General features: G+C 39.8%; 1 protein-coding gene and 1 long non-coding RNA gene across 3 annotated transcripts in view; one reads left to right on the top strand and one right to left on the bottom strand.

Annotated features, from left to right (window-relative positions):
- EPSTI1 (epithelial stromal interaction 1) overlaps positions 1-21,101 on the bottom strand; it is a 52,491-nt gene extending 31,390 nt beyond the window's left edge. Inside the window, exons 1-5 of one of the 2 annotated variants that reach the window (XM_068675366.1) lie at positions 20,802-21,101; positions 10,751-10,809; positions 8,889-8,972; positions 4,997-5,070; positions 4,289-4,372 (exon numbers count right to left, since the gene is read on the bottom strand). In XM_068675366.1, coding sequence (XP_068531467.1) covers positions 4,289-4,372; positions 4,997-5,070; positions 8,889-8,972; positions 10,751-10,809; positions 20,802-21,100 — 600 coding nt within the window. In that variant the 5' untranslated portion in view covers position 21,101. The remainder of the gene's footprint in view (positions 1-4,288; positions 4,373-4,996; positions 5,071-8,888; positions 8,973-10,750; positions 10,810-20,801) is intronic. The other variant, XM_068675356.1, reaches the window with a different exon arrangement.
- On the top strand, positions 20,904-23,960 carry LOC137853229 (uncharacterized). Its single transcript, XR_011094342.1, has 2 exons — positions 20,904-21,043; positions 23,640-23,960. It is a non-coding gene; the product is annotated as an uncharacterized lncRNA (long non-coding RNA).
- Positions 23,961-24,166: the final 206 nt, after the last annotated feature.

Raw genomic sequence — 24,166 nt, 5'->3', positions numbered from 1 at the left:
GGATAAAGAATGACTGTCTGGAAGAGATTTGCCTAACAAGTGCAAATTCCTTCTCAGCATGTGTTGGATTAAGAAAAAAAATCCTGTCAGATGTGTGCAGACAGGAAAAGAGCCACTGTGTTGTCTAACAATGATATAAACTGTTGAAAGACAAATGACTTAGAGGTTGTTATTTGGAAAAAGGCAATGGGAAATTAAACAAAAGAACAAAGACAAATCTCTGAATAAGGTGTCCTGTTGCTCAGGCAGTTGGGATGTTGAGACAGTAGTAAAATGTATGAAGTACTGACATAACTAAAAGAAAACTCAAATTAAAGTAAGGCATATCACCCCAAAATATGAGTAAATTTTGACTGCTTAAAGAATAGCTTATTTGCTCCTATCCCATCCATCCAGAGACTGATGATTTTTTAGGCAGAAGATTCCCATCCATCTGTGCAGCTTAACAACTTACAAGGGAAGAAAGGAAAGACAAAGAATCCGATGGCATCTACTGTTGGCAAAGGTGATGCTGATACCCTCATGGCATCAGTGAGTTCCCAGACTTTTCACAATCACTGTTCAACAATGAAATCTGGCGCCTTCACCTCTGAAAGACCATTTGAAATGGGACCATCTTGCAGGCCTTCTTTAAGTTCAAATCCAAAGCTCGCTGGAGTTGCCCTGCTCTATCTCCGAGATAGGACAACACAGTAATAAATATAATCCTTCAGTATCATATCCACTAGATAAAAAAGAAGGAAATATCCTCTAGCTGTTCTCCCACCAGGAGGCTGCCTGAAGAAAATCCCGGCATATTCAAATTACTTACTGGTGGCTGGTGCAACTGCTTCCTATTACGGAAGTTTACCCTGGGACCCTTGCTTAGGATGCATACAAATGATGGGAAACGGGACTCAGACATTCTCTAACTAATGACAATCTATCAGTAGACATTGCCAGAGCACTTCACATTTGGCATGGTCTTCAAAAACAAAGCCAAACGTGGAACAGCTGTGATATTGAAGGTAAACATGTTGAAAAGCATTAGCAGAAGGTCTGTAAAGTGCCTGGTCTTAACAAATTCCTGAAAAAGGCCATTTGTGATGATTAACACAGTCAAATTAAAGAGCACATGATTTGATAAAGAATAAAATGAAATTACAGTTTGTTCTAAACAGGACAGTTTCTAAAGATGGCAGGATCGTTACTATGCAATGTAAGAGTAGAAGTGAGAAAGTGGCATTCAGTAAAATTACACTCAGCCTTTTTACTTCAAATCTTCTAACCTTTTCATATTTAGTCAACATTTAGAATATACACAGGAAAGGCTAAAGGTAGGATAACAGGAACAGAGGCTGAATGACAGGAAACAGAAACATGCAGCACACTGAAGTTACGCTATTTGGTATACAGAAAGCTTAAAAATCAAGAAGCCAAATATCAGCCACTTGTTTATTTTCTTGGGAATTTTGACAGTCCTTTCATCCAAAGGACTCAAAGTAAGTTATAGCTCAGTCTGGTCAAAATCTGTCATGTGAAAACTGTACAAAAGACACCAAGCTGCAGATGCCTGCTACTAATGAGCAAATAACAACACTGCTTCTCCCGTACTCCCACACTGTCTGCAGATCAGACACATATCTCAGCACTAGGGAGAAATACAGAAATAGGAATTCCCTTGCTAACATTACAAAATCTCTCCAAAATTATTTCTGTGAGCACTCAGAGCTCACTAGCTTAAGCAAAAGGAAAAGACGAACTCATGCAACCCTGGGTTACCCCAGGAACAAATCAAAGCAGTCCCAGGACGATATGGCTGACATTGAGCAAAAGTAATCCCAAATCCCTGCTCAATGCTACACACAGAGACTGGTCTTCTGGTATATAGAATGGTGGGGGAAGGATCCCCCTTCTTTTCTTTGGCAGCTGGAGAGAGACAAGGTTGATGCCAAGAGTGTTGCTATTCCAGCATCTACCCTCATGGTTAATTAAAGAACAACAGAGACAGGCAGGTGGACTCATACACGTGGTCACACAGACCTTCCACATTTGGGTACAGCTTAGGCAAATACCCATTTTTCTCTTGGTCACAAAGATAAAGGAAGAGTGGATGTTGCTTTTCTGTGAAAAAACTAGTATTTAATTATTGACATAAACAGCTCCTAGGTTCACAGGCAGCATTGGGTTACAGCACATCATCCTGAGAGTCACGGGAGAACTGAGCTGAGCACCAGCACCTGTTCTTGTCATGACACATTAGTCTGTAGGGCTTCACCATTCAAGTTTGTTGGCAGAGTAGCTCTCCAACTATGGAAGTTTCAGGGTCCCTGACAATAAAGGCAGATAGCCTTTCAGACCATCAGTTTGTTTTGTTGTCATTGTTGAATGAATTATAACCTTGAGCAAAAGAAGGACTGGCCAGGAAGAAGGCGGCTTGTGAATTTGCAAAAAGACTTTCTCTCAGCCAATACCCTTTGGTTCAGTGGTCTACAAATCTATGACTTAAAAAAAAAAAAAAAGTTTTAGCCTGTATTAGCCTCCTGTGTTAGCCTATAGTACCAGCACCTAAAGCACTAGATCTTTAGGATCCTGTTTCTGTCATGTCTAGCTCTCTGGGTGAGAGATAATCTGGGTGAGATATGCAAATCTACATCTTTCAGTGGCTTTCTAGCATGGTTTTCTTAACCACAGAGTTGCCTTTTTAATATACTAATGCCTTCCAAGCAGAAATCTTCATCAGCTCAATTACTATTGTGGTAGACAACACAAATAAACAAATTCAGATTAAGAGTTCCCCTTCATGCTTCTCAGTTTTGTTTGCTTGCTTTGTGGGTGTAGGTTTATTTATTCAAATTAAACAGTTTGTTTGGCAAAGATGTTCACCATGATGTTGCACTCTTCTTTAGAAGAAACTGATAGTTACAGTTTTATTATCTGCAACACCTATAAAGATTTTATAATCTGTCGGTGTGAAGGTAAGGAAATTAAAGAGCATGAAAACAAAACCGATATATCAATATATTTTCTAGGTGTAACTAGAAGTTATTGCAGTCTTGCAACAACTTCTTGTCCAATGCCCATGGGCAAAAAACATATATTTAATAGCTGAATAAAATATAATTAATCCCCTTTCTACCATTGCTATCATCACTGCTTCTGGAGCTATACATGAGCTGGTAACTGTTAAAAACATTTCAGATGGTACTATTTATTGCCCCTGCGAGTTATTGTGTATGGGCTTTTTCACAAAGATTAATGCTAACCACTAAAAGACGGGGAACAGACTAAGCTTCATCTAGAGGCAATTAAGGCTATTTTTGTTTATGCATCTCCTTGTATGCAATCCAGTAGCGATGATTTGGGAATTAACTCAGCTTTCAGCTTCTGCACAGAAGATCATTTTTATTGTTATGGAGACAAAAACTTGCAAACCTGAAATCTCCCTTTCCCTCATTACTATCATAAACATCAGCATCATGCTCCCCCTCCTCTTTTTGTTTTGTTTTGTTTTGTTTAAAAATGGTACATTCTCAACCAAGTGCTACTTTGTCTCCACCAAGGAGAAATGAATGAATTTTTACAAAGGTTTATAAAGCACACAGGATGAGAAAATGCTTTGTGGGAATAACTAACTGAAAGAGACAAACACTTGCAAAATAAAACTGATGATTTGAAAGTGAGCTGTTGCTGGTGTCAATATATGGATATATGGTTAAAACTAGAAGGAAAAGAGATATTACATTTAAGCTATGCACCTGAGTGTGCAAGCCATAGAGGGGTTGAAGAAGCATTAGGAATTCAGGGGGCAGTCAGCACAATGCAGTTAGACTATAATGACCTTTTCATGTTTGGATGCCTTTTCCACCATGACAGGCTGGGTTTTCTTTTGTTCTTTCTGTGTGTACAACAAGCAGCTATGGATTTCTATAGTCTTTGTGCCACTTGCCACAATCGGATCTTACAGAGAAAGCTCATGCCAAAGTGAACTGTATAAGCTGTATCACTAGTCACAACATTTGCCCCTACCCTAGTGTTATCCCTTTCTCTCTACTAACTCTCCAGGTTGCATGCAAACGCAAAGCTAGAGTTTCTGAAGAACCAAAGGAAGGCACAAACCCCAAAGAAAACCAGGCCAGATATTCTTCAGTGAGCTACTATGAGAAGGAGGACTGGATTTCCTGTTTCCCTGATGTTATCCAGGACTACCATTTCACTTAATGAGCCTGTTTCACATAGTTCAGCAAAATCAAGCATCAAGAAAAAAACTTTGCTATTTGGTTCTGAATCTACAGTAATCATGTTTTACCTTTTCTCTCTGAATTGCTTTCTTTTTCAGGATTTCAGCTTCTTCAGCTGCTTTTTTTGCTTTTATGTATTCTTCTCTCTTGTACTGTATGAAATTAAAATTAAAAAATATTTTACATATGTACATAAAAAGAACACATAAGGTAACATGACTCTTGTACCATGTCTTTCAAAACTGGAGTGTATTTGATGAAAATTTCCAGATTTTTTTCTTAGAGACATTGAATAAAGCAGGCTGTGTAACTTGCTGCTCCAATATTGGCTTTGGAAAGGCTGAGAAATCTGTGACTGATGAATGGGCATCCATGCAAGGAATCACATGGATGATTGATAACTTACAAGCATTTATACCTTTCATAACGGGAACAACACATCTACTACCTAGCACTGGATGGGGGTGGTATGTTGATCAATTAGTGAAACAGTAGGCAGCACGCTGGAAGATACAGCAAGGCTTATAAGTGTCTTTACAACTGTACTGGTTATCATTTTAGATATGATCTGTGATACTGTTTGATACATATTCATGGGCAGATTTCTCATTTTCTTTGGTGAAGATCATTTGTTTCTAGTTTTCTGCTGTTTCCTTCAGGTTTCATGACATTCTTTTGTTGAGCAGCTGTGAGTTCATTTTATAGCCATATGAAACACTTCATGAAAAGCCTTTTTTGGATTCCTGATATAAACAAACAAATTTATTCTTCCTGACCTTTTGTTGGTATTTAGATTGCACGAGCATCATTTGCTGTTTTTGTCTTGCTTCAGCCTCTGATTCCTTTCCACCTTAAAAAAAAAAAAAGTATAAATTGCATTTTGCATGAGCATTTAAAGTTAAAATGCCAGTCATTTCTGAACAGAGCAATATAACAAATTGAATGTACGCATCTACAGAAAATTTTTCATAATTACAGTAGCTGTCTGACATTAAAGAGAATGGGCAGGAGACCTTTTTGATCATTTTATCCATCCGTCAAAAGCACTAGCTTATTATTTGCAGAGCATCCACTGTATCATCCACTCTACCAGCAAATATATCCTACTGTATATGATCAGTTTACTGAGGACCTATTCCATTTTCAGAAGATCAGTCATGCTTTGCAGATGAGTCTTGATTTTCAGATCTAGCTCACCCTACCTTTGCTCAGTTTATCATGCACACATATTGAATCAAAAACTTTACTGGCCAAGAGTTTCTCTTTTATCAAGTTTAGGAGCCTGGAGTTTCTATCAGCTGTAATGGGATGCTATCATTTGAGGATCTTCTTAGCAATGTCTTGAGGCTTGAGGAAGGATCTGCTTTCTGAAATGGAAATCAAAACCTTTTCCACAGACCTCATATTCATATCCAGCTAGCAGAAGGTGTCCTTTCCAGAGGCAAAGACTCTCTACTGAGACTATCTAGACCTCTGGCCATGATGTTCAGGCTTCCAATAAAAACATAAAAAATAAAAAAAAAGAAAGCAGAACAAATAGAAAGTGCTAGTAGCAACCAAGGGATGGGAAGGAGTGCTTTTGATTCAATTATTCTGCTCTATTATATTCTGAAGTATTTTCTTGCTGTAGGAAACCCAATAATTTATTCCCTTGGTTGTTGGAAACAAGCAAACAAACAGTAAAAACAACAGCAGTCCCCACTCCATTCTGAAGATGAGGGCTATATTTACACCTACTTATTTTCTGAGAAATTCCCCACTATATGACCATTACTTCAATATGATCAGGTGGACCAATCTGTGCTACCTGGGGTGCCTGAAATATAAGACAACCATGCTAGATCCTTTAGAATGGATCACCCTTGACTAAAAGTAGTGTTCTCCCCTTACTGATGGAAGACAGCCAATCTTTACGTGACTTTGTGAGGTTCAGCAAGTGGGAGATCAATTCCCTAAGCACAAAAACATTCTCATGCACACAAAAAGCTCTGTAGGATTGAGCACTCAAGAATGAATGGCCATGCAGGATACAAGCAACAAGCTTACAGTAGCAACAAGCATACGGCTGGCATCGTGAAGTCTGGGAAATAAAATTGCTACTAAACAACTTCTGAAACCTTTCAGATGCTTGGTATTTCTTTCTTTCTAACCTGCTGTTGTCAACATTTAACACACTTGTGTTCACTGTCTGTTTCTGCATGTATTGCTAGATATCAGATCTAAATAAGTATTTTACTTATCATTAATTGCCATTGCCTACAGCTTTTCAGACAGGTTTAATTCCTTCAAGTTGGTTAGACTGTAATCTGTCAAATGTTTCACTGAAGTCAGGTTGTGTTATGACTGGACAAATTTATACAGTATGATGGAAGAAAAGGCCATTGCATTTAACAGGCATGATTTTTTTTTCCTCCACTCATTGCTTATGGAGGAGGGTGGCACTTGCATCATTCATTGCTCTCATCCCTCCACGGTACCTGAAAGTTTGCCAGTCAAATACTGCAGAGTTGAAATCCAGAATACTTATTTCCCTGTGGAAAGCACAAGTGTAAAGAAACTTCAAGAATTCTCTGGTGATTTGGACTAGATGGGTAGTCTCTTAAACTCATTCTGAGAAAATAACATTGGATACTTTTTTACCTTAATGAGTACATACAGTTGTGAAATTAGAGATGCTAGATTTTTTTTCTCCCTCCTTGAGCTCTCTTCTGTTCCAAATTTGTTCCTCTGGGAATGCTAAGATCTAATAATCTTTGCACCTTTCCTCTTTGCAGAAACACTGAACATAGTGCATGTGTCTCGGTCTCCAGGGGTCTTTCTAAGTGGCAGCTAGATGGAGACTGAAGAGTTCATATAACCTCCTTGAATTCTCTCAGAAGCTTTTTTTTTTTTTTTTTTTCATCTTTTTTTTTTCTTTATTTTTTTAAATTCACTTCTTTCCTTGGGAAGTTTTTAAATGCAGCGAGATCAGAGGGAAGTTAAGGCTCCCCACATCCACTGCAGGCTTCCCACCACGTCCCCAGCCACACAGCCAGCCTGCACACTTCTTGAGCAGACACCACACACAAACTTTCTGTTTTTCAGATCTCACTTTCTTCAGCAATATACTTTGTGATCCTCTTGGGGCACAAGCATATCTTCTAGGACTTGCTCACAGGTAGGAAGCAGCTGGTACACACGAGCTCACCAAGACTACGTCTGGCCACATGTGGGAGAGGAAACACAAGGCCTGACACCAACTTGCAGAGGTAGGATCACCACTGCCAACAGCTGGGACTCAGGCTGGAACTGGGACCAGCATCACCTTGACTCCAGAAACAAATCTGGGCTAAAGACAGTTCAGATTTCTGAATCTGAAATCTCCCACCTGGTATCAATTTTTATGTGCACAGAGCCACTCCAGACTGAGCTTGGGTAGCATGGCTTACCAGCTTCATTCCCAGGAAGTCAAGGCAGACAATAACCTGCAGTGTACACCCCCAAAACCCTTACAACAGCCAAAAGAAGGAAGAGGAGCTCTACATTTATAAAACTAATAAAGGCATCATTATAATCATTCATTTTGTCATAATGAATTTTGCCCCATTTCTACTAATGCAGGCCCTCAAGGTCATCCCACTTTGCTGCTCAATATCTTCATCATGTTGTATAAGAATGATGCTTTCAACTTTTGTCTTGTCAGCAAGTTTCATCAGCTTGCTCCTACCTTTTGTGCCAAAGACATTAAAGAAAGATATTAAAACAAGATAGGTCTGAAGACTGATACCTGAAAGCATTTCTAATAACCTTCTCCTTGCTGTAGCACAACCTGCAACCCTATTCTCTACAGAAAACTAACGGTGGGTTGTTGGCTTTTTAATTTCAATTTCTAATTAAAACACACACACACACAAAACAAACAACAACAACAAAGCAAAACCTTAACTGTCCCAAAGCACTATAGTAAATGCTTTATAGTGGTTACAGTTGAAGAGATCTACTACAGTTCCTCTCACTTGTCTAGAAAAAAAAATGGTTGGTTATCTTATCAGACACATCAGCCCAATTCAGCGTGACCTAAGTTCATGCAGCTTTTTATTCCTGTTTTTCATTTACCTACCCTTGTAGTTACTTTTTATAAAACTGGTAATACAGAGCCTCATGCATGTGTAGCCTGCAAATGCCTGAAGCTTCAGGGATCACTTTTACCTCTTCAGGAGCCAGAAATCAGGAAAGCATGTATACTGTCCCCTAAAACAGAGGAGTTTTTTTTATGGATAACCAGAGGGTCTCCAATACATGCTGTCCACCTGCATGCTAATGCTATACGTGCAGCCCCTCTGACACATCAACCAATCAATATTACCAGCGGAAGGGCTCATCAACCTCTTTTTTCCCAAATGTAACTATAGATTTTCTACACTGATGTTGACAAATTTCTTGAGTGACATTCTGTGCTGTTTTGCTTCAGAAACATCTTCATTGTCATGACCATCAAAAAGCACAGAGCGCATACAGCAGGCTCGTGTCAGCCCTTGTTAACACCAAATCTCCTTAATAAGTAGTATAAGAGAAAAACAGTGAAAGATGTCTTATGTCGTAAAGGGTATGTGAGCATATATAATATGTATTGCATAAAACAAAAAGTACGGATTTTCCAATTCATAATAGCTGATTTAAATGTCTTACCCAGTCTCTGTGGAATCAACTTAATTGGCCTTAGCCTGTGCTCTTCCTTCCAGCGCTCCAGCTCATCTAGCTCTTTCTTAGCAACTGAACAGGTACAAAAAGAAACAAATATGTGGAAGTTAGAAGCCATCCTAAAAAGCACATAGTGTCTTTAGCTGTGTATGACAGTGAAGAGCCATCTAGGAACACACCCACTTTTTCTGAAGGGATGCAGACACCACTGCAAGAGGTTACACAGTCACTGGAACAATCAGATGGAGAAGCAAATATTTTTGTTAACTTAAACCCATATGGTAAGTACTTTTTCCCTCCTGACCCTGTTTCTTAAATAAAAACAAGAGGTATGCACAATACAGCTTCAAATTAAGGCACTTCAGCATTTATGTCTGCAGATGAGCTGGGTGCCAAGCTCCCAGTGTATTCATTGGAAATCCAGTCAATGCAGCCAGAGGCATTGGGAGACTTGTGGAGCCAGCCCTATGCTCTAGGATGGCTGGTTGATTAAATTGTTCCCCAGATTTAACTGACAGAGAAAAAGGCAATTAATTTCATATCAAAGTCCACAAAATGCATGAGAAAATGAGCTGTGTTTTAAAGCAGTACCTCAGTTACTCACTTGCACTAAACACATGAACCGTATTATCTAATGCCAGGCTACAGCTAACAGATGCTAGCACCAGTTCTTCTCTAACATGATAAAGCCAGTCCATGGGCAGGTCTCTAAAGAGCCCCAGGACTGACACCAGCTTCTTATTTCAGCTTTAAAACAAGCCCTTAGGTTGGTATTGGATTCACTGAGGCCCCATTTCTGTGAATATTGAAGGTGGAAGCACTCTGCATGCTTGAGACCTTGCACAAAGTCAAACAGACCTTTACTAAGGCAGCAGGACCTATCTGCTTAGAGTCAATCACCTATAAGATGACCTGCTTTTATTCCTCCTTCCAGAGGATTATGGGTTCAGGGAAAGTCCATTTTCTTTCAACCAAAGTAAATCCCACCCCATGATAGGCTGCTCATAGAGCATTTCAGCCAAACTCATGATGCTTGAGAAGAATTGTTTTAATTGCATTATTTACTTGAGGGCTCAAAACTTGAGGAGTGCTGACTGACATTCCCTCAGCTGTCATATTCTACACAAATAAACAGCCAGGAGTGCAGGACTGCAGTGTTTTGTCATGTTTGTACACAGAATTATTTTCATGGCTCTTTTGTAGTAACTTTGGCCAATGAAAGACTTTTAACACATGCCTATTCTTTCTTGTACAGCTTCAGGATGTTCCTGCTTACCTACATTCACCAGTAAGACTTGAAGCCAAGCAAAAGTGACCTTATATAACTACAGGTGTTTTGCTATCTAAAATCTTTCCCACCTTCATTAAATATCCATATACAATCTTTAAGCAGGGATTCAGGAAACAACAGATGGTGTGGATCTAGTTGCTTTAGCTTCCACATGAGAGCACTTTCAAAAATATTTCTTTCTTGTATTTTTCTTCCTCCTCCCCATAACCTGAAGAGTGTTCAAAGCTGGGTTCGCCAATCTAAATTCAATCCTACAAATGCAGGGTTGAGTTAATTCCAGATGAGTCTTGTACAAGGCAGCTTGAGCAGCTACAGCACTGCTATTACCAAAAACCTGTTCCCGAAGAAGCCTTACTATGCGTGCAGTTTAGCCAGATGAGAAGTTGAACTTGAGAAAAGCCTACAGGGTGATGGCAAAGGCTCATAGCCCTAGCTTTATTCTTACAGCTGCAGACATAAAAGTATTGAAAGGATGCAGATAAAAGTTGCAAGGGTGATAAAACACACACAAAAATAAACTTATTCAAGTAGAAATAATGCATTAGACATCTCAACTTACTTTGTTGCAACTGATTTCTTCTGGTTTCATCTGGAGTTATCAAAATGTACGAGCCGAAACTAGAATGAAAGAAAACAATGTCTTATTTTTCCTGTCTACAGAAAAACAATTGGACTGGAAGGGGTTTTCTTCATCAGCAAGGTCAGTGTTCTGCTGTTGTAACAAAAAACAACAACAACAACAAAAACATTATATCAGAACCAGTTTTTACTTTGATTCAGGTCTTCATGGATTTTTGGTAAATATTTTAGGAATACAGTTATATTTGCAGTTGGCAGTGAATACCAAGTATAATATTTTCAGAAACTCTTAGCCCAGTCTCCACGTTTCTTATTAAGTCTCACTCTAGACTGCAGACCTCAAATCTCAGCTGTTTCAAATCAAATCACTTCCTCAAATCAAGAAGCTCCTCTTCGTAGAGGACTACTTCCCCAGCGGCGCTATTGGTGTTTTCCAGTAGGGCTTGCTCAAGCACAGGTCACACTGTCTATAGGGAACAGCACTGGTGTTGGTAGACCCACCCCATGCCTCGATGGCACTCAACTCCTCACAAATTCAAAGGCACATTGTTTGTCATGGACTTAGGTGACTTGCTGCCTGACCAAGCCTCAGTTTCCTTGTCAGATTTGTGTTTCTCCAGAACCAGGAATTCCTCAGGCATATTTATTTTGCTGTCACGCCTCAGGTCCGACACACTGAATAAGGGCTGAGGCCCTGTTTTGTTAGGCTGAATTCAAAACACAGTTGCTGTCTCAAAGAGCTATCAATCTAGCGTGACAGCAAAGAAACAGAACAGGGCTCGGAGTGTATTAGAGACTGGAGGTGATCAAATGAGTGATGAAAACATGTCAGTTTCACTCGGAGGAAACAAAGGTTTTTAATCTACAAGGTATACTGTGTGGGTAGGAGTTTGCACTGCCTGCACTCCACCTCAGCAAAAGCAAAGCCACAGGGGTGCAGGTTCACCAGCCGTGCACTGAGCAGAGGTTGGCTCCACGTATCAGAGTGTGCTCACATCTCTGCAGCGTTCGGCACAGCTTTAGATGCACACGTGGGCACTGGTATTTTATTTGATGTTATCTTTGGGAAGGCAGAAGGAGAAGAGCAGAAAACAAAGACTAATGAGAGATGAAAACTGTGCCCCTTGAAAGAAGAAAGGGCTAGAGGACAAGCTAGGAAGGAGAGAGAGCTTGGTTGGCTGTGGAAAAGTAATGAGAGAAGGAGGTCTGAGACAAAGGCTAAAAAGAGGAATGAAAATCATGCAAGGAGATCAAAGTGCAAAAAGCCGCCTGCTGCCATATCACTGTAATTCGGCATTTGGGAAGGAAAGCATTTATATCCAATTACCTCTTTCTCTTTGAAGAGTTGTTCTAGGAGGATGTGGATTAATTTGTGAGATTAAACTAGCAAAGACAGAGCTGCAAGCTTTAATGGTGTCATTTTAATGTGGACCTTTCCCTGCCTGCCTGCTTCCTCTGACGCCCAGTGAGACTGTTTCTCGCCTCTCCACCAAACCCCAGGCCCTCAGAGGCAGGAGCAAGGTAGTAGCATTGCCCTTCCAGCATCATTGCACAATTTCAACTATTACTTAAAGGAAGTTTTGACAACCTATCTTCCTTTGCATGCTTTAGCATAATATTCTCCATTACTGCCCCAACAAGCTGCTGTACAGCTGGTCAGTTTCAATAAGTATTATTTTTGTCTTGGCTTTTTCAGGTATTAATATCATATTTCTCTCAAATTCATACACAAAAATTATTGCATACTTTTTACACTGCCATCCGTTTGTCAGTGAAAAAAAATATGGCTGGAATGGTTAAGTTGCAAGACTATACACTTCTCCCCCTCGAAAAACATTGTTGCATCTAAGACATCCCACTGATTTGTAGCATAAGGGGCAGAAGAGTTCTTACATCGTTAGATGTACCTTGATGACATTTTTTTTTCTAAATTAGGAATTCAATTCAAAAGACAATGAGGAGCTCTGTGTATCTGCACATGTTTAAGAACCATGATATCAGCTCTAGGCTTTATGACACGATAGCCTTTGTGCCATGAATCATTTTCTTTATCTGCTTTTGCTTTTTGGCTGGAGGAGGCCAAGGTGGGGCCACTCTTCTGATATCTGCCCATGGCCATTATCCAGGAGTTCAGAAGGATGGCACATGAAATATAACAAAGATCAATCAGTTCTTTAAAGGGATAGAAGTGAGACCAGTGACAGGAAACTAGACCTACTGCTAGAGACAGCCCAGCTTTGTTTTCTGAAGAGTAAGAGTCACTGTGGTTAAAAGAGTGCTTGTTTAAAGCCAGGTTTGGTTTCCATGTTATTGAAATAAAAGCAAAGTTAAAATAAAATGAGGATTTAAAATCTCTGGTTCAGGAATAAAAAGGAGAACAGGATACTTTGGGTTTTCTTTTACCTAGTATTTATACAACATGCTCTATTTTTGGCCAAAGTAATATATATATATATATATATATATATATGTATATACATGTATATAAGCATTGGTGAGCTTATCTATTTTGATAGTGCTCACCTTGGTCTCTCTGGAAAGACAGACATGTCAGAGTATAACATGGGGTATTGGGACTGGGAGAAGGAAGAGCAAACATACAGTAAGATTCCCATGGGATGGGTGAAAGCCAGGGATTGAACCCATCCTTGCTTTTCAAATCTGCAGCCACAGAAGGAACCAGATGAGCTGCTGCCCAATAGATTCTACCTGCCTACTGGTTCTAAAGCTAAAATTCATGTCCATACCGACTGTCCCTCATTTTCTTGATTTTTATTTTATTTTATTTTTTTTATTTATATTTTTAAGGAAAGAAAGTAAAAAATCCACCAGAAGCTTTCAATTCATGTTTTAGCCAGTTTGTGGGATACTGCAAATTAGTACTTTGTCCAGACAGAACCTCTGATCCAGTAAAGCCTATAGAAAATGCTACAGCCTGTCAATTTAATATTTCAGGCAGTTTCTGAGTTGCCACTGCAGCTTTAAGTCTGGAGTAAATTATCCTACTTACCTGGATAGCAATTAAGGAAATGTGAAGATTTTAAGCTACCAGCAGTGTGCAGACTTTTTGTACTTTATACCAATACATGAAGTGAAGTTGAAAAGATTACAGAGAATTTTGCTTTTCAGGTTCCCTAATAATGATTCTTACTGTTCTATGATTTAAATCTATCTTTGAGGTATGGTTGATTTATAAATACGAATATGGAAGTCACTGGGAGTGGGAAGAACATCTTGCCAGGCTATAGCTCTTCATAAAAGAGAAACAAACCCTATTCAACCTTTATAAGTCATATTAATCTTGATAAGACTTTTTTGGTTTATTTTTTCACACAGAAAAGGTGAATGTATTGCCTAATTACTCAGACTAAGCAAATATTAACTATTGTGAAAAAGTTATAACCCAATAAGAGAATGCATCTATATTGGAATAAAACTCAAAAAGCAACCTCATATGAGTTTTCAAACACATAGACATCAAATATCTCAATAATAAGAAGATTAATACCTATAAAGCAATATATACAAATAGATAGAAAAATCTTTCAATCAGGAGAAACATACAATACCCTCACAGAAAATCTGCAAAGATAGCTTACAGTTTGAATTATCAGCAACACTGAGCAGCAACCATGTCTGCAATCTTAAATTTGTAAGCCTGTGGGCGACTTGACACATTTAACTCACGCTACTCAAGGACTAGCCTTCAATGTTTTCAGGGCATAGCCTTTCCGCTACTTTCTTCTAGGTTTGTATAAAATAGATTATTTCTGAAGTTGAATAAACACATGAGAACTGCTGTTCACCAATAATGTTTTTTGCAGAGCTGTGCCCTTCAGTTTTTCCTCGAGCCCACTCCAGCCAGCTACCACTGGGGAGCCTTCCAAATGAAGTGTGAAATAGTTTAAAGAGTTACAAAAGTAATGGCTGTTATAAACTATTTCCAGTTCCACTGTGTTTTATATTGCTGGTGCATCAGTACATGAATGCCACAAAGCTGAAAGCTAAATATTTCGCTCTGCTAGGCAATGTGCTGTCTGCATTCAATAAGAGCCAGAAACCAAGAAGCGTGCAGGGGAGAGCAACACAAACCACTAAAGCTTGGTGAAAAAAAAAAGAAAAAAAAAAAAAGGAAGGTTTAGTATAGAGGAAGGACTGAAGGGAACCCTCGTGGGGCTCCAAATACATCTGCATATGAACCACTGAAAGGAAAAGGCTCATTTATATTCAGTAATCAATGAAAAAAAGAAGCACAAAGGAAAAGTACACAGGCATGTAGACATGTACTTGCACACATTTATGTGCATGACTGTGGGTATATGCGTGCATACCTTTTCCTTTTTTATAGTAAATGTGCTTAATATATAAGCTTAAGGCAGAAGATACAAATGAAATACTGCATTAAACAATATGTTAAGACTGCTGACTTTAAGAGAAGAAGAAAAGGAGCAAACTGCCAAGGACAATCATAAAATCTTCTTCAAAGACACACTGTGCTGAACTTTGCATCCAGTTACCAGCAGTTGTTTGAGAATAGTCAAATCAACAACACCACAAAATATTTTCACTGAGGCTCCTATGCCTGATGGAGCAGCCCATATGCTGCTAAACACCACAAAAGCTGCCACTACAAGACTCCAAACCTCAAGGAGCAGACAACTGTCCTGTAGGTACCTGTATGTCGCAGTGCACAGGCTAATGATAACCGACAGTCCTAGCATTTGACCTCAGTCGTGCAATACGCTTTGCACCCATATGTAGAAATCTTGCTTGGAGGTTTGGGGCTTTGGCTTTCCATCTGTATGAACAGCACTATCTTACCAGTTTGCAGCTCAGACTCAAAAGTGAATTACTGGGGCTTAACATTATACACTGCCTGAGTCATCCTAGCTTTCTTAACATGAGAGACCAAAAATAAACTGCTTTTAGCAGAAAATGTTTACCACTGAAAATCTATGTTCATGGGTTTTGTCCTGTACTTGCCACAGGCTACGAGTGCACTTAATTACCACAGTTCAGCTGATGTCTGGAAGCTTATTAAACTAAGATAACTCACTTCTGTATCTGGTCCCTCTTTTTAGCTAAAGCTTTCATTAAAACAACATTTTTGCTATAGTTGAGGCCTAAGGATAAAACAAAGAGTTAAATTCTGGAGACGTGAACTTGCACTGGGAACGAGTGAGAAGGAAAACAGCAGCAGAGACAGGCCCGGGAGAAGGTTTGAGTCAGAAACAAGCAGTAAAGCAACAGCCCTGCACTCAAATCTCAACTCTCAGAAGCTGCTAGAGAACTTCCCAAAGTTAAAATCAGGTCCAAAGAGTAAAACAGAAACTCAGAAGTGAATTTCCCAGCTAAGACTCAGCAGTTTGCTTTGCACTTGGTGTGTGATAGCACCACAGTAAGAACGGCAGGTCCACAAGGGGAGATTTAAATTGGACATTATAAAGAATTTCTTCACAGAAAAGGTGGTCAAGCATTGGAATAGGCTGCTCGGGGAAGTGGTGGAGTGCCCATCCCTGCAGGTATTTAAGAGATGTATGGACATGGCACTAAGGAACATGATTTAGTGATGGGATTCAGTAGGTTGATGATTGGACTTGGGGATCTTGAAAATCTTTTCCAACCCAAATAAACAGTAAATCAAACACTAGACCCAACAAAGTCCATGAAGTCCCTGCTGTCAGATGCACTTGTATTTATGCTGTCCCCAAATAATTCATTTGCCTTAGTGCAGCACAGTGCCAGGGATGTGTCGAGTGTGCCAGAGTCAGCTGGAGCACCTGGAAATCAACAGCACAGAGCATTTATATTGAGACAGGCCAGGCACTGGGCTTGGCAGCATCAGTGCTGAGCTGAGCTAAGCCCCACAGAGGCATCTGTGTGTTGCGAGTTGTGCTTGCCAGCACACCTGGAGAGCTGAGCAGGTCAGACAGTCCCCAAATCTTACTGCATAGCTATCCTCTCACTTAGACTCAGTCACTGAACGCTTGACTGGAGATAGGGCTGGCTACTGACAACACCAAAGCCAGGCATCTCTGAATCGCCCCACCGTGCTGCAACGATTAGTACGTCACCCTGAAAGATACAGAGCTGGGAGATTTTGTCCTGTGCAGCAAATACAGCGGTCAACTCTAAACAAATTGTCTGTAATTCAGATTACATGTACACCAGTACCACCAGTGGACAAAGGAAGCATTTAGAGAAGAAGCCTCCTCCAGTTTAATAGGCCAATTCAGAGTTATTAAAAAGCAGAAATTTCAGATTGTGAAACAAAATAATTTTCCTAAGAACTGCTAAGGACACTCTATCAGCAAAAGATTAAGAGGTGCTACAACACTATAGATTTTCTTTTTAATTCAGGATGAAGATTGGAAAAGGAAGGAAAGAAAGCCCTGATGGATTGGGCTCCTGCAGTCAAAGAATAACATTTCTCAAGTCAAGCATTCTAGTAACTGCTCTCCTTTCACACTGGACAATAAAGGACTATTACCAGCTGTGTGACAATATATCTTCACATTTTATTACTTTGAATTTGATTTTTTTTTTAAATGTATTTTGCCAGGACCAATATTATTCTTGCCAGGTTTAAAGACACCATGGACAGGCTGCTGTTGCTGAATGGGGGCAGGGACTATCACAACCTTTTTCTTTTTCAGACACCAGCAATAGTTCAGCTTCTAATTTCCCCACTTTCCTCCACCTTTTCTTCTGTACAGACTTTTGTTTCTGAATAGATATGAACAGGGGCAATTTGGGAATTCACTTTCTACAAGTTAATTTCATGGCACTTAGCAGACAAAGTGAAGTAACTTAAATGCAAGCTTATTATTATAAGCAGTTTCAAGCACTTGTCATCCTGGTGTTTTTTCTTCATAGCCTGAAACCACATCTTGTACAGAACTGGAGGGGGGCGATGTGTGAAGTTTCATTTCAATTTTGCATTTGAACAAGTATTTTTTGTAACTTAATTAGAACCACTTTATAATCACTTCGCAGCCTCAACATATCATATAAGAGCTTTTCCAAAGCAAGAGACAAATTACCATCTAATACCAGTTGCCCAACTTGCACTTTTTTGGGGAAAGAGTAAATTTTGATTCTTCTGGTGGGTGAGGCTTTAACATGTCACATCTCACATATATTTCATGTGTCCAGTCTACACGAACCATCACCTGATCCCACACTAAGATGCTGCTGAGGTGTTTCCCCACTTCCAATTGCTCCAAAGCACAGGCTGAGACTTTGCATGGAAACTACATACACACACACACCCTACTCACACACAGGCTTCAACAGAGGCTCAGACTCCTGCTCTGTTGGCATCAAGACCAGATCTTGTCTGTTTCTGGAAAATAGCAAGCAGCACACTGACTGGAATGGAGCCACTTCTTGGCACAGAGGCATCCTTCTTGGGCCCCTCTTGTTTCCTTTGCTACACATATACCAGAAAGCCTTCTTAACTAATGCTTGTCTGTGGGTTTTTTGATTCTGCTGCCACCCTTCGACATTAACTGTCAAACTTCTCTGTTCAACTCTTTGTTAACCCTGAGCCTAAAAACCTGGACTATTCTGAGGGTCTGCTAGTATTTTAGTTTGAAGGATCACGTCCAAAGGGACCCAGAGCAAAAAGGCTGAGTTAGCTTTGCCACTTCTGGAAGGATATTTTAATATGAGAGCTGGCTTGAAACATAACTTGAAATAACAGAACAAATATTTATCAACAGATGTAATAGTTTTAAGAATAGAAGACTCCTCCTGCCTGCTTCAGCGTTTCAGATACTTTCTACCACTTTCATCTGGGTTAGTTAAAGAAATCACATTTTAACTGTCTTCATCTCATTCACAAAATCATTGAATAATACAAGTTGGAAAAGACCATCAAGATCCTCAAGTCCAACCATCTGCCTGACCCACCAAGTCCTATCACTAAATGTGTCCCTTAGTGCTATATCCACACACCTCTTAAATACCTCCAAGGATGGAGACTTCACCACTTCCCTGGGCAGCCCAATCCAATGCTTTACCACCCTCTCCATGAAGAAATTCTTCCTGATGCCCAGTTTAAACCTTCCCTGGGACAACTTGAGACCATTTCCTAATGTCCCATCACTTGTCACCTGAGACCTCAGCAAAGAGACCAACACCCTCCTTGCTGCAACCTCCTACCAGGTTGTTGAAGAGAGTGATGATGTCTCCCTTCAGACTCCTCTTTTCCAGACTAAAGAGCCCCAGTTCACTCAGCTGCCCCTCATAACTCGTGTTTCTAGTTTCTTCACCAGCTTTGGTGCTCTTCTCCCCAAGGCTAGTGAGGAAACCCCAATCTCGTTCATTTCTTTGAGTGTTTGTTTGCCACTCATATTACATGGCTCCTCTTTGACCCAGACTCTCGTTCATTCCTCTTTCTCATTAACTTCATAATATTGCAGACTTTAATTTGTATACTCCTGGTTTAGGAAAGAATTCACCATTACCGCTTTATTAAGATGTGCAGAGAGAATCTTTCATCTCACATAGTGAAAAATATTGTGTGCAGCCCTTGTAGTAGATGTGTACCGGCTTTCCCTCTGCAAGTATCATATAAACATGAAACAGGACTTTTAATTATTCTTCCCCAAAAGCTTAGCTAGTTTTATAGGGATTCCATTATCTAGTCTATGTGGATATATGGATATGTGGATATCTATGTGGATATATTTAATCTTGCTGTAAATTTTGCAGGGAACTCAGGCGAACCAACTGATTAAGTATTTACTTAACTTTAACCAGGGGGTTGTACCCCAGACCAAGCCTTGGGCAAAGACAGCTACACCCATGGGAAAAGCCTACTGCCCACCCCAAGAAAAAATAAAACTGTACATAGGATAAGTACCCGAGCTGTCTTCACTGTGATGTGGATATATGGCAGTGTGCAGGAAGGCAAGGCAGAGGGTCCTTCATGTTTGGAAGTGGCAGGAAATAAACATAGAATAACTTGAGAATGGCTGTTTGCTTTCCTGAAGGTGAATTGTTAAAGTGCTCGAGGATTTCCAAGCAGCCCAGCTCTTAATAGTCCATGTATTATTACTACCTAGTAGAGTCATTCACGGGTTACAGTGGCAAGCTGCTGATTGCTGCTCATGACCAGCAGTCTGCCAAATCTCGCACAGCCTGGCTCCTCCTTCTTCAAGGAAAGGAAACTGAAACAGCCTTTAGATAGTGAAACCAGTTTCCATCAGCTGCATTATGAAAGATGGGGGAGAAAAAGCAAGGTAAGCAAACTCAGTGCACAATAACAACATTACATGCACTATTACTAGCAGCTCAGAAAAAATGGTGAAAAAAAAACTTTTAACAATTAGTTTTGGTCAGCTAGGCATGTGCACAAAATACACACATGCTACTGACAATTTTTGTTTTGCACTATTTTTGCACGTTAGAGCTTATAAGGTATCTAAGCTTGTCACTAGGAAACCAGAGGTGGACAGGGCATAGATCCCGGTAAAACTTAAAATGAAATTCAGGGCTGAAGCTTTGGTTTTACTTCTGTCAGTATGAAGTTGTTAGAAGCTGTTCCATGTCCTGGATTGCATTCAGATCAGTGCTGGAACGCAGCCGACATCCGTCTCTGCAGCCAAAGGAAGTATTTTTGGACTTCCCAGGATGAAATATTAGTAGAGAGAAAAACAGGGAGGTAGGACCGGATTTGAAATTCTGGTTAGAAAGCGATGCCAAGAAGCAGATGCCATGTACAGCAATACCAAGCGCACAGAACTGGCTGCTGCTATCACACGTAGCACTGATGCTGTCCGCACACATCGCATATAAGCAGCCCCAGGTGTGAGCCACACTGTCACAAAACCTGTTGGAAGACCTCAGGTGCCATTTAGGAAGCAGTGCTGGTAGGTAGGCTTCTCCAAGTGCATGAAAACATGCTGCTTTTGTGCCCGATCCCTTTCACAGGATCTCTGTAAAGTATTCCTACATTTACAGGTGTGTACCTTGAGCAAAGTGATCTCACCTAGTAAATCTCACCTAGGCTCCTTTCTACTTACTGCTGCTCTTGTTGCTGATGGTAGGCTGATGCTTGCTGCCCTTCCTCCTCTCCAGATGTCATCTGCTGCTGGGGTTTTCCAGCCACCTCTGGTTGATTGTTGTAACCCTGAGAGGAAAATGGGGTACTGGAGGCAGCAGCTGTCCTGTACCTGCTGCCTCCCCTCCATCCTCCAACCCCAGCCATCCTTGTCAGAATGGAGCAGCTAAAGCTAGGGAAAAGCCCAACACCGACTTCTTTCAAGTAAGTTTCAATTCCCTGTAAGACCCACCCCCAGCTGGACTCACAGCCATAGGACATGCAAATCCACAAACTCCTTTCTGATTCATCCTCCAGCTGAGGCTCGATTTGATCATCTGAACCACAGCATTGAGTAAGACCAGAGGTGGAGTCATGGGCTGACAGCTATGCTGATTTTTGCTAATAAAACATACAAGTAACACTTTGTGCAACCTTTGAATAGACTGATAAGCAAGCGGAGGTCTGGCTGAAAGCCATATTTCTGACAATTTTTTACCCCAGCACTTCAAATTTCCCAATGAGGGAGGGGAACGATGCTGTTCATTATCGTTATCATTATTATTATTTATTATTGGTTTAAATTTTTGCAGGAGTGTACACAGAAAGATAAAAGTGAAACTAATAGCTAACTAATAATAGTCAGCTAATCCTAATAATAGCTAATCCTAAAGTGATGGTCATACAAAATTCCAGCTCTACCTTTCAGTTCTGCTCAGTCAGATTATTATTATTTTTTTAATCTTCCTAATTCTAGCTTGTGAAAAGAAAACAAATACACGATCCTTTTAAGCAAAAACACAGATCCTCTCAGTGAACATACCTGACCAACGGTACTGTATCAATCAGATGAGGCACCATGAAATCTGGAGGGCTGTTGAAAACTAGGAACCAACTTAATATCCATAGTACAATAAAGATGTTGGGCTGAAAACCTGAGTCATCCCCTAGTAGTCCAGCAAGGGGTTCAGGTAGGTCAGGAGGCTTGAGCCTTGCTGTCCTGCTTCATATGGGCTGCCAGTTACAGCGGGGAAAATCTCTTAACACAGTTTCCCCTTCATCTTCGCAATTTCTTTATGTAAAAGGAGCTAGCAAATGAAAGCAAGCATCAAGTTTAGTCCCTTATGTAGGACTGTGGAGTCCTACGTGAAGTGCAGAGCAAGTGTTTGGAAAGTCATGTCTGAGGACAGCAAAGATTTGTGGCCCAGCTGTGCGTACAGGCATTCAGCTTGGTAAAAACCCAGTTACAACATCTGTATTCTTCTTAACCCATGCAGATTTATGTCTTAACAACCCAAATTTAATTACAGAAATTGATTATAATGAATGCGCCTACTGCTGCTGTATCTTCTATCCCACATTGTTATGTAAAATTCAGATCTAATAACAGCTTCCTGCTGAAAATTGTAAAGTTCTGGCTCCAAACAGTAACTGTAGAACCTATAGAGGTTACATCTATATTGCTCAAAAAGAGAGGGATGTAAAATGAAACCAAGCACTAGAAACTCAATCACTCATGTTGCTTCCAATGGTAGTTTATTTCTTAGTCCTGTTTTGAAAAAAGACACATTAAGATGAAATATCTCCTCAAATAATAATGTTTTGGGGTCACAGCAGTATCACCTGAGGCTCTCAGGACACTTGTATCTAAGCACTGTGTAGTATGGACGTGTACTGGTGCCACTAGGCTCCTTTTAATTCCTTCTCACCTAGTGGAGGTTAGTCTTAGGTAGCCTAGATTTGATCAAGTCTGCGATATCTGGATTTAAGATGAAGTATCAGTTTCTGGCTCTATTTTATTCAGCATTATAGATGCTAAATAAATGCTAATAGAGTCTGTGCTTCCTAAATTTCAGAATAGCAATGCGTGCAGCCTCCTAAAACATAATCTCCTGCCAAATCTCAACCCTTCCCAAATACTCCAAAAGAATTTTAACACAGTACTTAAATTTTTCTAGACTCATCAAATATTGGCTACCGTTCGTATTTATGGTTGTCTTACATCCCTAATTGGGTCAGATGCTGTGGTGTATTGTCCCTTTCTAGCAGACAAGCACCCACACAGCTGGCTCCACTTCCTCCCTGACAGTCGAACAGGGGAGAAAACAGGAAAAAGGGTGAGAAAACTCATCTGTCAAAATAAAGACAGGGAAACCACTTGCCGGCTATTGTTGCAGGCAAAACAGACTTGACTTGGGGAATTTAACCTAATTTGTTGCCAATTAGCATAAATATTCCATTACTGATTTGAGTACTGGGAAATCAAAAAAAGACAAACATTTAAGGACTTTGGGAAAACAGTTTTCCTCCAACTTGTCCAGGCTCAATCTCACTTCATAGTCCTCTCATTCCCCACCACTTTAGCCAGTCTCATAACGCTTGACAGCATATGGCTTATACCACAGCCAAGCACAATTGGCCTGATTACACTTAATTAACAAAGACGGGCAAAAAGCGCATTTTTTTTTTCTTGTTTTTCCTTTTAGCTTTAAGATGAACTGCTAAACATATAACATATATGTGTCTTGCTGGTAAATAGGAGTAAACCATGCTATTAGACTTCCCAGAGATGTGACTCTTCGCTTCCAAAAAAATAAGAAAAAAATAAAAAATAAAATAAAATTAAAAAAAGGATTACCAAAATGAGAAACTGGTAGGCAGAAGGAGAGAAGAGAATAACTCTATTTAAGTTTCCTAACAGTTACCATGCTTAAAAAACATCTTCTGTGATTTTGTTGCTGTTGTTGCTGTTGTTTTTATGTCTGTAAATGTAAAGCTCTGTTTCCTCCAGCTATTATCATTTTTTTTCTCTATTTTGCAGGAGAAAAGTTCTCAACAGAAAATGATCTTTCTTTTAAATTGAGAAATTCCTTCAGTGGAGATGTAAAACATTAAGAATCACCACATTCCTTCCCTCAGCTGTTTTTACCATGAAATTGCAATAATATAACTAAATAATTTCTGGATAGGAACATTTTATATTGAACTTTTATTTCCATCTCAGCATCACCATGAACTCTTCTCAAAGTGAAAGATATCAGAGATCCTTTCTCTCTATAAAGGATGCTTTCAATCCTCATCAGCCACTTCATCCTTTTCTGGGGAATGTCAGATGGGATAGAACTCTCTTCTATAAAAGAAATAGTAATAAAAAGGAAAAACAAAATAAGTATTTAAAACAATGTCAGAGCCCCTACCTCTCCTTCCCTGAAAACACTTACTCATTCTTCATTATTTCATTGTTGGTTTCTGGGTTTAAATTTTTCACACTTTTATTTTTTTTTCTACAACCATAGACACTTTTAATTAAAAGCTAGGATCTACACTTAATCCGAAGAGACTACAAGC

Source organism: Anas acuta, chromosome 1, assembly GCF_963932015.1.
Source record: "Anas acuta chromosome 1, bAnaAcu1.1, whole genome shotgun sequence".
Classification (NCBI taxonomy): Eukaryota; Metazoa; Chordata; class Aves; order Anseriformes; family Anatidae; genus Anas; species Anas acuta.
Note: the sequence above shows the minus strand (reverse complement) of the source record. Positions and strands in the feature narration are given on the sequence as shown.